Genomic DNA, 14,075 nt, shown 5'->3' with positions numbered 1-14,075 from the left:
AGCAGATTCAATCATATCTTTCAAAAGGGAATTGGATAAATATTTGAAGGGGAAAGTTTGCAGAGCTATGGAGCAAGAGTTAGCGAGTGGGATAATTAGATAGCTCTAGGAGCCAGCACAGACTCAATGCAGGCTCAGATAGTCTCCTCTGCGCTGTAACATTCAGTGACCAGCTACAATTACAATGAATATATGTTTACTCTGTGCTTACACATAACAAACAGGGCTGTTTTTTTAAAAAATGAATTATTTGCCATGTGCAAGGCTGGCAGTTATAACCCTGAATAGACCTTCTTCATACAACTGAGTGGCTTGCTAGGCTATTTCACAGTCAGCCACGTTGGTGCTGGTCTTGGAATCACGTGCAGGCCAGACCGAGTGGGGGGCAGCAAACGTCCTTCTGGCTTAAGGTCACAAGTGAACCAGGTGCGCTTTTACAACCTGACAGCTTCCTGGTTACTTCTCCCGAAACCATTTTGTTTGATCTCCAGGAATCTTAAACTGAATTCAAATGCTCATAGTGGGATTTGAACTCACTGGGCGGAATTTTCCATTGCGGAGACTAAGTGCAGTGGCGGGCGGGATTACGGGTGAGTTCCCAGCTGATTAGTGGGTCGGAGTCTCACACCCGATCTTCCACTTGAAACCTCATTAATTACGCATTGGCGAGCTGCTCATTGAATCACGTGGAGGGGCGATGACTGATACTCAGAGGTGAACGTTGTCAATATTAGCAGCTTAACAAGTTGGAATGAAATTTCTTTCTCTGCTGTTTTCATGGGCAATGGAGGATGGGTAATAAATACTGGCTTAGCCAGTGATACCCACATCCCATAAATGAATAAAAAAAAGTCTCTTTGGATCAATTGGCAGTACATTCCTAGCCTGCATTTACTCAACACTGGGTATATGAACCAAACCAATTAGTTCTGGCCAAGACACTCAGTGATTGTCAGTGAATGTAGTCAGAAAAGTTGTGACTGTTTCCCTTGGAGGAAAGAAAGATGAGAGGAGATTTGATAGAGGTGTTCAAAATCACGAGAAGCCTGGACAGAGCAGGTAGGGAGGGACTGTGCATATTGGGTGATGGTTGACTACAAGAGGATGCGGATTTAAAATAAATGGCAAAAAAAGGCACTGGCAACATGAAGGGAAGCTTCTTTACCCAACAAGTGGTTCAGGTCTGGAATGCCTTGCCTGAGAGTGTGGTGGAGGCAGGTTCAACTGAGACCTTCAATAGGAAATTGGGCAAGTAGCTGAAGAGATTTGCAAGGCTTCGGGGAAAGGGCAGGTGAGTGGGACCAGCTAAGCGACTCTCGCGGACATGGACCCGATAGGTCAAATTGTATCCTTCTGTCCTGTAACCATTCTCTGGCTGATGGATCTCACAGTTGGAATTTCGAATATTGCTTATTTCAGAAAGAAGGTGGCATCTGTGGCCCCTGGATTCCAGACGATGGGAAAATAGTTACTCACACCATTTCGCAAGCAGGAAAGATGTCCCAACAGAACTGGACAAGTAAGGTACAGGTTTACGAGCAGTTGGGCCATTCATGTTTAAATGCAACACTTACATCCCGGTCAATTATTGTACCTCAAGTGAATAAAGAAATAAAGGAAAAGTGACAATTCTATCACGACACAGACTCCTTATAACTTTATGGTTGTACAACGCAAGGATTTTTTTGTTTGATGTAAAGGGTGCCAGGCATCTCTTCTCCTTAGGCAGTCCCTTGGGATCGAGGATGACTTGCTTCCACTCCAGTTCGATGGGTTCTGAGATGGTCCATAAGTCCTATGCGGGATTTGCAGACTCCGCCACATGCGGGACATTTGAAGGGTTGGGTGGATGGGTTGTTTGGAGGTTTGTGAGCTCCTCCCAATGCCTCAACTTCACCACTGCACAATCCCGAGGAAGTCTCTCGATGAGCTTGGTGCTTTCCCAAATAAACCTTTTCGATTTTGGTTGGTTGCAACTCAGGGATTCCCATGAGGTGGTGGAGATGTTTAACCTCTTCAAGGATGCTTTCAGGATATCCTGAAGCATTTCCGCTGTCCTCCTGGGAGTGTCCTTCCACAACTGAGTTCCGAGTAGAGCAGTTGCTTCAGGAGTCTGGTGTCAGGCATATGAATGACATGTCCCACTCAGCAGAACTGTTTTTGAGTGATTAGCGCCTTGATACTGGGCAAGTTGGCATGGGAGAGGATGGTGCTGTTGGACAGCCTTTCTTGCCACCAGATTCGGACGACCTTGTAAAGGCACCGCTGGTGGTACATAGTTAAAAACTAAGAGGCTTTTTTGCCTTATGTTCTAAATGCTTAAGAATATAAGAAATAGGAGTAGACCATATGGACTGTCGAGCCTGCCCCATCATTCAATATGATCATGGCTGATCATCGGCCTCAACTCCATAGTCCAGCCCACTCCCCGTAACCCTGGATTCCCTGAGAGGCCCGACATCTGTCTATCCTGACCTTAAAGATATTCCAAGATGGAGCGTCCACAATCCTTACAGAATTCCAAAGATTTACAACTCATGGAGTGAAGAAACTTCTCTTCACCTCAATCCTAAAGGATCAGTCCCTTATTCTGAGACTGTGCCACTGTGTTTTAGATTCCCCAGCCAGATGAAACAATCCCTCAGTGTCAAATCACCTCTACATCCACCCTGACAAACCCCTTAAGAATTTCTTAAGTTTCAATTAGATCACCTGTCATTCTTCTAAACACCAGGAAATATAGGCTTCATCTACTCAATCTCTTCTCATAGAACAAATCCCAGAAACCGGTCTACTGAACATTTGTTGTACTCCTATAAGGCAAAGATGTCCACTCAGTCCTATTGATCCAAGTATTAACAACTGCTTCTTATCTGCACACTGATCTGTGCTCTGTTCTTAGGTTGTCTTAGTCCATGTTGGAGTGACTTCACTAATTGCTCATGTTAAAGTGGGCCGTATGCATGCTGCCTTAGAAGCAAAGACAAGAGTGCTAAGTGCACAAGGTACTGCTTTATTTGGTTCTATGCGTCAGGTAAACTATTTTCTCACGTTGATAAGAGATAATGATCGTTTAGATCCTTCTTCCCATTGGTATGTAATGCTCAACACCTGAGAAATGAGAAGCACCAGCTCAGGATTGTTCCTATTTATTCAAGTTTATTGTGACCCTGAATCCCGATATAAACAAAGACAGCCTCTAATCGTGGAATGTGACTTGATCACAGAGGGTGATTGGTCCTTGTAGTGCAAGGAGAAAATTTCTTCACCAATATTCCCTGCCTTCCCCACTTGGCATCTCATCTTTGGGATTCCTGATCTTGGGTTACATCCCTACTCCAGTCAGCACTCAATCTTACCGCCCCGCCCCCGCTCTTCTTATCACAAATCTTTAGCTTTGGTCATATCACTAACTTCCACCTCTTTCTAGGCAATTGCTTTCTTCACTCTGCCCCCATCAAGCCTCCTGCAGATATTTGTCATATTGCAGCTTTGAAACTGTCTGATTTAATATGTGGAGTTTGCTGCTGTGTCCAGATAATGCATTTTTTAAGGTTATTATGTTTGTTTTGTTTTTGTCATCTCAGCAAGGTCTTCTATGACTACCTAAGAGAGGTCAGCAGGACTTAATAACCTTTCTGAACAAGCATTCATATGAATGATGAACAAACCCTTCATCATTCCTCTGCTGACTTAGGTTTTAATTCCTGATTCCTCATGTACTAACAAGGTTTTTTATGTCATCAGTCTGAATACCTAGAAATTGTTCATCCACAAGATAAAATTATATCGAATATACAGCATAGAGACAGATTAATCAACTCAGCTGGTCCTTGCTGGTGTTTCTGCTCCACCGAAGCCTCCTCCCACCCCCACTTCATCTCACCCCATCGCCATATCCTTCTATTCTTTTCTCCTTCATGGGTAGAATTTTCCACCCATCGGGGGGGTTGTATGGGGGTGGGCACGGGCGGGCGTGGACCCTATTGGCGCCCCGATTGGGTCCGTGCCGCCATTTTGCGTGGGTGGGCCAATTAAGGCCCGCCCAGTGTGACGTGCGCCTGGAAGTGCTGTGCGCTCCCTGTGCAGGTGGTGGGGGAGGGTTCCCTGAGTTGGGAGTGCGTTCTTTCATGCATGCACGCAAAAGAGTGCAGAAATCTCCCTGAGGCACAGAGGTGAAACTGCCACATGAGCTGGAACATGTGCATTAATTTTAATAAAAGTTTGTGTTGGCTGCACAGTCGCTGAACTGAAAACCAAAGATTTGGTTCGCCGAGCCAAAGATTCAGGCCCATGTGTTTATCCAGCTTGAATGCTTCTCTGTCATTCACGTCAACCATGCCTTGTAGTAGCAAGTTCCACATTCTCACCACCCTCTGGGTAAATAAGGTTCTCCTCAATTCTTCCCCACAGTTTTTATGTCCCTTAATTTGTCTCAGCTGACAAGTGGAAACATCTTCCCTTGATCAGAAACCATTTGTTGCAATGAATGCCACACCTCCACCTCAAGCCCAGAAAACAACACAGATCAGAATTATATCTATAAAATGCTGGACATCTTACTTGCAGCATTCACCTCCTGTTAGCATCATAATTCCTTCTTGCATGTGTAGACAGATTCTTTGACTTATCATGAAAAATGTCATAGGGGATCGGTTAATATTTTAATATTAATGTTAAACGTATATTTTGAATAAATATTTTACATGAACTCCTTCTCTAAGTGGCACCTTCACATTGTTACATTATTGTTATCTACTAACAACATTAAGTGAAACCTGAATTCTTCCAAATAGTGTTTTCTTTAAACTTGTGTTGCATTAGTTTGTGATGATGGTGTCTGTGATGGGGACGAGCGATGTGACACCTGTCCTGCTGACTGTGGAGCCTGCCCCATGTCTATTGGGATCAAAGTTTCGATTGGACTTCCGATTACCCTATTCTGTAGTGGGTTTATACTCACTCTGGTGGTATGTAGTGATAATCCTGATCCACTTCAGTTTATCTGTTTAATCGAGTAGATCCGCGTGACGAGGATTAAATCTTCAGTGTTTAAATGTAAACTGTGCGAGCTTATGATGGGATGATGTGTATTACAGGTCAGTTTACCAGGGTGAAATTCTGGAGGGGAGTGACATCACCTAGGGGTAAATTTGGTGTCACAATTTTTCAATGATTACTATATTATATATTGGTTAAATTACCCTATTGTGTCATCAAATCATTTTAGTGAAATTGTTTTAATTGTTTTCAGATGAGATGTCAAAAAATAAGTCATTTTACTATTCTCAGTGAATTCATTATAATAGTGTTTTGATTAAAGTCACACATCCTTACTTGATATTAACCTTATACAACATGGGTCATATTATATCAGTTCAATTTCATCACGTAAAAATAGTTATATTCATTATCAGGATGTGGGCAGTACTGACTAGGACAGAATTTATTACTCATCTTCTTCAGCTGCCCTGCATAATACAATTGAGTGGATATTTCAGATGGTAGTTAAAGGTCAACAACTTTCTTGCTGTGCAGCAAATTCCTTACCCAGAGGACAAAGGTGAACCAGATAGGTTTTTTACTGATTCCAGATTTTGTTGAACTGATTTCAAATTCACAAACTGGCATAGTGCGATTCCCGTAACCTGGATTAATATCCCAGTAACAGAACCACTGCAGCACCACACTTGCTATTGATCAGAGTTGATATTTAATGTCTAGGTAATCTTTCTACTGTTTCATAGAACTAACCTAAGCTGAAAAGAGCTTAGCTTTGAACCTAGTTTGCCTTCCTTTATAATTGTTCTATTGTGTGTGGCTGGTCCTATGTAAGACAGTGAAGTAAATTTAGCAGGACTGAACCCTGTGGCTCCATTCAGCAGATGAACCAGCATTAACTCGGTGAGTGTACATGCTGAGGCTCTTCTAGAAAAGGCGAGACCTAATGTAGGCTTTAAAATTAGGGAGAAATTCAATAGGATAAATGTAGAGGCGAACTTTCCATTTCTCAGGAAGTCAAAACTAGTGGATCATAGTCCCTAATAAATTGAAGTAGGAATTCATGGGACACTTTTCTATCCAGACAGTGGAGATTTGATGAAACGCCACCACTGGTTGAGGTGAACATCATGGATACATTTAAGGAGAAGCTAGATAAATACACAGAGGAGAGTAAAGAAATGTGTTGATAGTGAGATGAAGAGGGGCAGGAGGAGGCTTGAATGGGGTCCAAACACTGAGGTGGACCCATTGGGCTGAGTGACCTGGGTAATTCTATGTACATGTGAGAGCTGATTTAGGCTGGACGGAGGGAGGGTCAACCAAGTAAAAGGAAGAAAGAACAGGGGAAACAACTTGGAGAAAAGCAATAACAAACCAACACATTGGCATCCAGGCTTGCCACAGCTTGGATTGCGTGACACAAAGTTGAGCTCCTGGTAAGTGTTTTATCCCTCACTCAGTGAAGAAGGGCAAGTCAAACATAAGACACTTCGAGAAACCTAGAAGGAGAGCAGAAGGAAGGATAAAAGCAAAATACCACGCATGCTGGAAATCTGAAATAAAAACAGAAAATGCTGGAAAAACTCAGCAGGTCTGGCAGCATCTGTGGAGAGAGAAACAGAGTTAACATTTCAAGTCCATTTTCGCTCTGAAGAAGAGTCATATGGACGCAAAACAGTAACCCTGTTTTCTCTCCACAGATGCTGCCAGACCTGCTGAGCAGAGGGAATGGATTGATGTCATCTGCTTATTACCTCAGGGCTATAAAATCAATGAGGAAAAAAATAAGTAAAGACAAAAAATAAATAATTGTTGCTTATTGATTAGGAGGAGATGGTGGCGTGCTGGTAGTGTCGCAGGACTAATAACCCGGATTCTCAGGCTAATGACCTGATGACATGGAATTTAAATTCAATTAATTAATGAAAATCTGGAATGTAAAGCTTGCCCCAGTAATGGTAACCATGGCAGCTATTAATGATTATTGTAAAAACCCACCTGGTTCACCAATGCCCTTTAGAGAAGGAAATCCATCATCTTTACCTGGTCTGGCCTACATGTGACTCCAGACCCACAGCAATGTGGTTGATTCTTAACTGTCCTCTGAAATGGCCCAGCAAGCCACTCAGTTCAAGGGCAATTAGGGATGGGCAACAGATGCTGGGCTTGCCAGTGATACCCACATCCCATGAAAGAGTAAAAAAAAACTGTGATTGTGATGGTTGACAACTATGATCACTACACCAACAACTAACATCACTACACCAACAACTAACATCACTACGCCAACAACTAACATCACTACACCAACATCTAACATCACTACGCCAACAACTAACATCACTACGCCAACAACTAACATCACTACGCCAACAACTAACATCACTACACCAACAAATAACATCACTACGCCAACAACTAACATCACAATACCAATAACTAATATCACTACACCAACAAATAACATCACTACGCCAACAACTAACATCACAATACCAATAACTAATATCACTACACCAACAACTAACATCATTACACCAGTAACTAACATCAGTACACCAACAACTAACATCACTATACCTACAACTAACATCACTACACCAATAACTAATATCACTACACCAATGACTAACATCACTACATCAACAACTATGATCACTACACCGACAACTAACATCACTACACTGACAACTAACATCACTACACCAACAACTAACATCACTACACCGACAACTATGATCACTACACCAACAACTAACATCACTACACCAACAAATAACATCACTACGCCAACAACCATGATCACTACACCAATAACTAACATCACTACACCAACAACTAACATCACTACACCAACAACCATGATCACTACACCAATAACTAATATCACTACACCAACGACTAACATCACTACACCAACAACTAACATCACTACACTAACAATTAACATCACTACACCAGCTTCTCACAGGACAAAGATTCAGAGTATTTACAAAAAAGTATTCACAAAGGAGGAGAGCAAGAAGAAAAGGTAAAAGCTCAAAAAGCAGGGTTTTAAGGAGGAATTTGAAAGCAGTGAGGGCGATGATTAGCTAGACGTCCAGCAGACAGGGTCACAGTGGACAGACAACTGGAAACCAGGAGAGTAACCTGGAATAGAGGCTGCATGTGGGGATCTGTAACAGAGATTGTACAGATAGGGAGAGGGGAGGACATAGAGGAATTCAGATATAAAAAAAGGTTGAGATTCAAATGAAGGACCAAACATATCAACAAAGCCTACCTGCTACTTTATTAGATCACAGCTATTAATAATGTCTCCATTCAAATCAGTTTTAATTCTAAAAGAACTTTTATGTGCTTCTTTTTAGTGGTTGCAATACCAAAAGCAAAAGATGCTTTGGGACGAGAGCTGGATCATCAATCTGAAGGAAATTGAGATAGGTACTCTAACATGTTCTCAGTGTTTGCAGAAATATTCTGTGGAGTCTCTTCATTTCTCATTTCCGGTTTGTGTTTTAGGGAAAGGATTCACTCCAGGAGCTGGCAGCATCATAACTGTCCAACAAAACAGTGGAAATTCAATCCCAAGTCTTATGACAGACATTACTTCAAATACATACACTACAAGCCCATCACATAGACAGGGCTTTATACAGACTGGAATTTAGTAAGTCTACATCCTAGTTATGTATTTATGTCATCTTCAGTAATTAAGGGACATGGAATAATGCAGCAAGGTGGTGTTGAAGAGAAAGATCCACCATGATCTTATTGAATATTGGAGCAGGTCGAAGGATTGAATGAGCTACTCCTGCATTTGTTTCTTATGTTATTAATTGGTTTTCTTTCATATTTACTTAAAACCAGGCCCTAACCATTATTAATTGCACTGAATCAAGGGCAAATTTGACATGCAATCCCAACCGGAATATCACATAGTAATTGTCAAACATTTGTAGCTCTGCTATTCTGCTTTTATCTATGGTCAATATACAAACCATTGGTTATGCCACTCTATTCCCAAGGATAATGTGATGCCAGGTTTCTTTCTGCTTTACGTCACCTCAAAGCTACTGGGGACTTGGCCCAAACAGGACAGAGTGGCTTCATCTATAACAGGAGCTTGCAAAGAGAGCTAAAGCTGTGAGAGGGACATTCCCATCTTCCTGCTCCACTATCCAAGTGATCGCACTATTCCTGATCAGAATAGAGATGATTGCATCATTCCAATCATGTCTGCGGTCGGTGATGGAGAATGAAGTTACGCCGATAACTTACAAGTAACTATCCTCCACTCACGGCATTTTTCTGCAAAAAAATCACTTTCTTCGACCAGGACCTGTAGCTGTAGTTTTGGTAACCGGTTCTGTTTTCTGCAGGTTACAGGGACACTTTTCAAATCGCTTCTGTCAACTGGATTGAATAAATCGGCTGCTTGCTGTGAGCCTGGCATAATGCCCGCCCCCAACTCCATGCCATTGGCTGATGTAATGTTATTTTCATTTGTTCATTCAGGGGATTAGGGCATCTCTGCTGAGGCCAGCATCTTCATTGCTCATCCCTAATTTCCCTTGAGAAGGTGGTGGTGCTGCAGTCCATGTGGTGTAAGTTACACCCACAGACCCCCGGAGGAGGTCAAGACGAACCATCCACTCGGCTCTTCAGGCTGAAGATTGTTGTAGATGCGTCAGCGCCGTCTTTTGCACTGATGTGCTGGGCTCCCCCACCTTTGAGGATGGGGATATTTGTGGAGCCTCCTCCTCCAGTGAGTTGTTTAATTGTCTAGCACCATTCACGACTGGATGTGGCAGGACTGCAGAGCTTAGATCTGATTTTTTTTTAATTTATTCATTGGATGTGGGAATCACTGGCTAGGCCAGCATTTGTTGCCCATCCCTAACTGCCCTTATTCAGAGGGCATTTTAAGAGTTAACCACATTACTGTGGGTCTGGACTCACATGTAGGCCAGACCAGGTAAGGACAGCAGATTTCCTCTCCTAAAGGACATTAGTGAACCAGATGGGTTTTCCCAACAATCGATAATGGTTTCATGGTTATCATTAGACTTTTAATTCCAGATTTTTATTGTATTCAAATCCCACCATCTGTCATGATGGGACTTGAATCTGGACCCTCAGAGCATTACCCTGTCTAAAGGTATTACCTTGGGGCTCCGGATTACTAGTCCAGTGACAATACCACTATGATATCGCCTCCCTCACTGGTGTGGAATCGCTTAGCTCTGTTGCTGCTGTTGTAGCTTCACAATGTTGACACCTCATTTTTAGGTATGCCTGGTGCTGCTCCTGGCATGCCCTCCTGCACTTTTCATTGAACCAGGGTTGATGCCCTGGCTTGATGGTAATGTTAGAGTGGGGGATATGCCAGGCCATGACGTTACAGATTGTGTTTGAGTCCAATTCTGCTGCTGCTGATGACCCACAGCATCTCATGGATGCCCAGTCTTGAGTTGCTAGATCTGTTCGACATCCATCCCATTTAGCACAGTGATTGTGCCACACAACACGATGGAGGGTATCCTCAATGTGAAGGCAGAGCTTTGTCTCCACAAGGACTGTGCGGTGGTCACTGCTACCGATACATTTTAAAAATTCATTCATGGGATGTGGGTGTCGCTGGCTGGGCCAGCATTTATTGCCCATCCCTAGTTGCCCCTGAGAAGGTGGTGGTGAGCTGCCTTCTTGAACCGCTGTAGTCCATGTGGTGTAGGTACACCCACAGCGCTATTAGGGAGGGAGTTCCAGGATTTTGACCCAGTGACAGTGAAGGAACAGTGATATATTTCCAAGTCAGCATGGTGAGTGACTTGGAGGGGAACTTCCAGGTGGTAGTATTTCCATCTATTCGTTGCCCTTGTCAGATGGTGAACAGGCGTTGGGAGTCAGGAGGTGAGTTTCTCACTGCAGGATTCCTAGCCTCTGACCTGCACTTGTAGCCATGGTGTTTTTATGGCTGATCCAGTTCAGTTTCTGGTCAATGGTAACCCCCAGGTTGTTGATAGTGGGGATTTAGCGATGTTAATGCTATTGAATATCAAGGGGCAATGGTTAAATTCTCTCTTATTGGAGCTGGCCATTGCCTGGCGCATATGTGGTGTGAATGTTACTTGCCACTTGTCAGCCCAAGGCTCGATATTGCCCAGGTCTTGCTGCATTTGGACATGGACTGCTTCAGTATCTGAGGAGTAGCAAAAGGTGCTGAACATTGTGTAATCATCAGTGAACATCCACACTTCTGACCTAATGATGGAAGGAAGGTCATTGATGAAGCAGCTGAAGATGGTTGGGTCAAGGATACTACCTGAGGAACTCCTGCAGTGATGTCCTGGAGCTGAGATGACTGACATCCAACAACCACAACCATCTTCCTTTGTGCTAGGGATGACTCCAAGCAGTGGAGATTTTCCCCCTGTTTCCCAATGACTCCAGTTTTGCTAGGGCTCCTTAATGCCACACTCAGTCAAATGTGGCCTTGGTGTCAAGAGCAGTCATTCTCACCTCACCTTGAGAGTTCAGCTCTTTTGTCCATGTTTGAACCAAGGCTGTAATAAGGTCAGGAGCTGTGTGGCTCTAGCGGGACCCAAACTGGGCATCATGGAGCAGGTTATTGCTAAGCAAGTGCCACTTGATAGCATTGTTGATGAACCCTTCCATTACTTTCCTGATGATGGAGAGTAGACTGATGGGGTGGTAATTGGCTGGGTTGGATTTGTCCTGCTTTCTGTGTACAGGACATACCGGGGCAATTTTCCACATAGCCGGGTAGATGCCAGTACTGGAACAGCTTAGCTAGTGGTTCGGCAATTTCTGGAGCACAAGTACTATTGCCAGAATATTGTCAGGGCCCATAGCCTTTGCACTATCCAGTGCCTTCAGCCATTTCTTGATATCACATGGAGTGAATTGAATTGGCTGAAGACTTGCATCTGTGATGCTAAGCATCTGGAGGAGGCAGAGATGGATCATCCACTTGGCACTTCTGGCTGAAGGCTGTTGCAAGTGCTTCAGCCTTATCTTTTGCACTGGTGTGCTGGGCTCCCCCATCATTGAGGATGGGGATATTTGTGGAGTCTCCTCCTCCAGTGAGTTGTTTAATTGTCCACCACTATTCACGACTGGATTTGGCAGGACTGCAGAGCTTAGATCTGATCCGTTGGTTGTGGGATTGCTTAGCTCTGTCTATGACTTGCCACTTATGCTGTTTGTCAGGCAAATATTCCTGTGTTATAGCTTCACCGGGTTGATAGCTCATTTTTAGGTATGTCAGGTGCTGCTCCTGACATGCCCTCCTGCACTCTTCATTGAACCAGGGTTGATCCCCTGGCTTGATGGTATTGGTAGAGTGGGGGATATGCTGGGCCATGAGGTTACAGTTTGTGTTTGAGTACAATTCTGCTGCTGCTGATGGCCCACAGCGCCTCATGGATGCCCAGTCTTGAGTTGCTAGATCTGTTCGAAATCTATCCCATTTAGCACGGTGGTAGTGCCACACAACACGATGGAGAATGTGAATGCGGGACTTCGTCTCCACAACGACTGCATGGTAGTCACTCCTACTGATACTGTCATGGACAGATGCATCTGCGACAGGCAGGTTGGTGAGGATGAGGTCAAGTATGTTTTTCCCTCTTGTTGGTTCCCTCGCCACCTGCTGCAGACCCAGCATCTATGTCCTTTAGGCCTTGGCCAGCTGTGTCAGTACTAGTGCTACCGAGCCACTCTTGGTAATGGACATTGAAGTCCCACACCCAGAGTACATCCTGTGCCTTTGCCACCCTCAGTGCCTCTTCCAACATGGAGGAGCACTAAATTATCAACTCAGAGAGGGTGGTATGTGGTGATCAGCAGGAGGTTTCCTTGCCCATGTTTGACCTGATGCCATGAGACTTCATGGGCTCCAGAGTCGATGTTGAGCACTCCCAGGGCAACTCCCTCCCAACTGTATACCACTGTGCCACCACCTCTGCTGGGTATCTCATACTGGTGGGACAGGACATACCCAGGTGTCATGATAGTGGTGTCTGGGACATTGTCTGTAAGGTATGATTCCATGAGTATGTTTATGTCAGGCTAGTCTGTGAGACAGCTCTCCCAATTTTGGCACATCCAAGGAACTTGGGTTCTGTCAGGGCCACTCAGCTCCTGACCTCATTACAGCTTTTGTCCAAACATAGATAAAAGAGCTGAACTCAAGAGGTGAGTTTGTGACTGCCCTTGATATCAAGGCAGCATTTAACCGAGTGTGGCAGCAAGATTGGATAGGCTAGTGTTCTCCTCCTTAGATCAGAGGAGGCTAAAGGGGGATTTGATTGAGATGTGCAACATTGTGAGGGACCTGGGTAGAATGGGTGGGAAGGACCCATTTACTTTAGAAGATAGGTCAGTGTCCAGGGGTCAGAGGCTTAAAGTGATTGGTAGAAACATTAGAAGGGAGATGAGGAAAACATTTTTCAGGCAGAGGGTGGTGGGGGTCTGGAACTCACTGCCTGATAGGGCAGTAGAGGCAGACACTCTCAACGCTTTTAAGAAGGTGTCTGGATATGCACCTCACGTACTGTAACCTGCAGAGCTACAGACCAAATGCTGGAAAGTGGGGCTAGGTTGCGTGGTTCATTTTTGGCCAGCGCAGACCCGATGGGCCAAGTGGCCTCTTTCTGAGCCGTAAACTTTCTATGATTCTAAGGAACCCTAGCTGGGTTCTGGTGTGGGGGATGAGGGGAGGAAACTCTCTGCTGGTTGGAGTCATACCTAACACAAAGGAAGATGGCTACGTTTGTTGGAGGTTATTTATCTCAGTCCCAGCACATCACTGCTGGAGTTCCTCAGGGTAGTGTCCTCGGCCCAACCATCTTCAGCTGCTTCATCAATGACCTTCCTTCCATCATTAATCAGAAGTGGGGATGTTCGCTGATGATTGCACAATGTTCAGTAACATTTACAATGATGTAGCAAGAACTAGAAAACATTCAGGCTTGGGCTGTTAAGTGTTAAGAAACATCTCTAACAAGAGAGAATCCAACCATCTCCCCTTGATGTTCAATGGCAAT

General features: G+C 44.1%; 1 protein-coding gene across 1 annotated transcript in view; it reads left to right on the top strand.

Annotated features, from left to right (window-relative positions):
* The window catches only part of LOC121288988 (atrial natriuretic peptide receptor 2-like), a 110,405-nt gene that overhangs the window by 17,868 nt on the left and 78,462 nt on the right, over positions 1-14,075 (top strand). The window contains exons 6-10 of the mRNA XM_041207849.1: positions 1,420-1,524; positions 2,903-3,005; positions 4,825-4,970; positions 8,376-8,460; positions 8,548-8,674. Of these exons, the coding sequence (XP_041063783.1) occupies positions 1,420-1,524; positions 2,903-3,005; positions 4,825-4,970; positions 8,376-8,460; positions 8,548-8,674 (566 nt within the window). The remainder of the gene's footprint in view (positions 1-1,419; positions 1,525-2,902; positions 3,006-4,824; positions 4,971-8,375; positions 8,461-8,547; positions 8,675-14,075) is intronic.

Source organism: Carcharodon carcharias, chromosome 16 (assembly GCF_017639515.1).
Source record: "Carcharodon carcharias isolate sCarCar2 chromosome 16, sCarCar2.pri, whole genome shotgun sequence".
Lineage (NCBI taxonomy): Eukaryota > Metazoa > Chordata > Chondrichthyes > Lamniformes > Lamnidae > Carcharodon > Carcharodon carcharias.
This window is presented reverse-complemented; position numbering and strand designations above follow the sequence as displayed.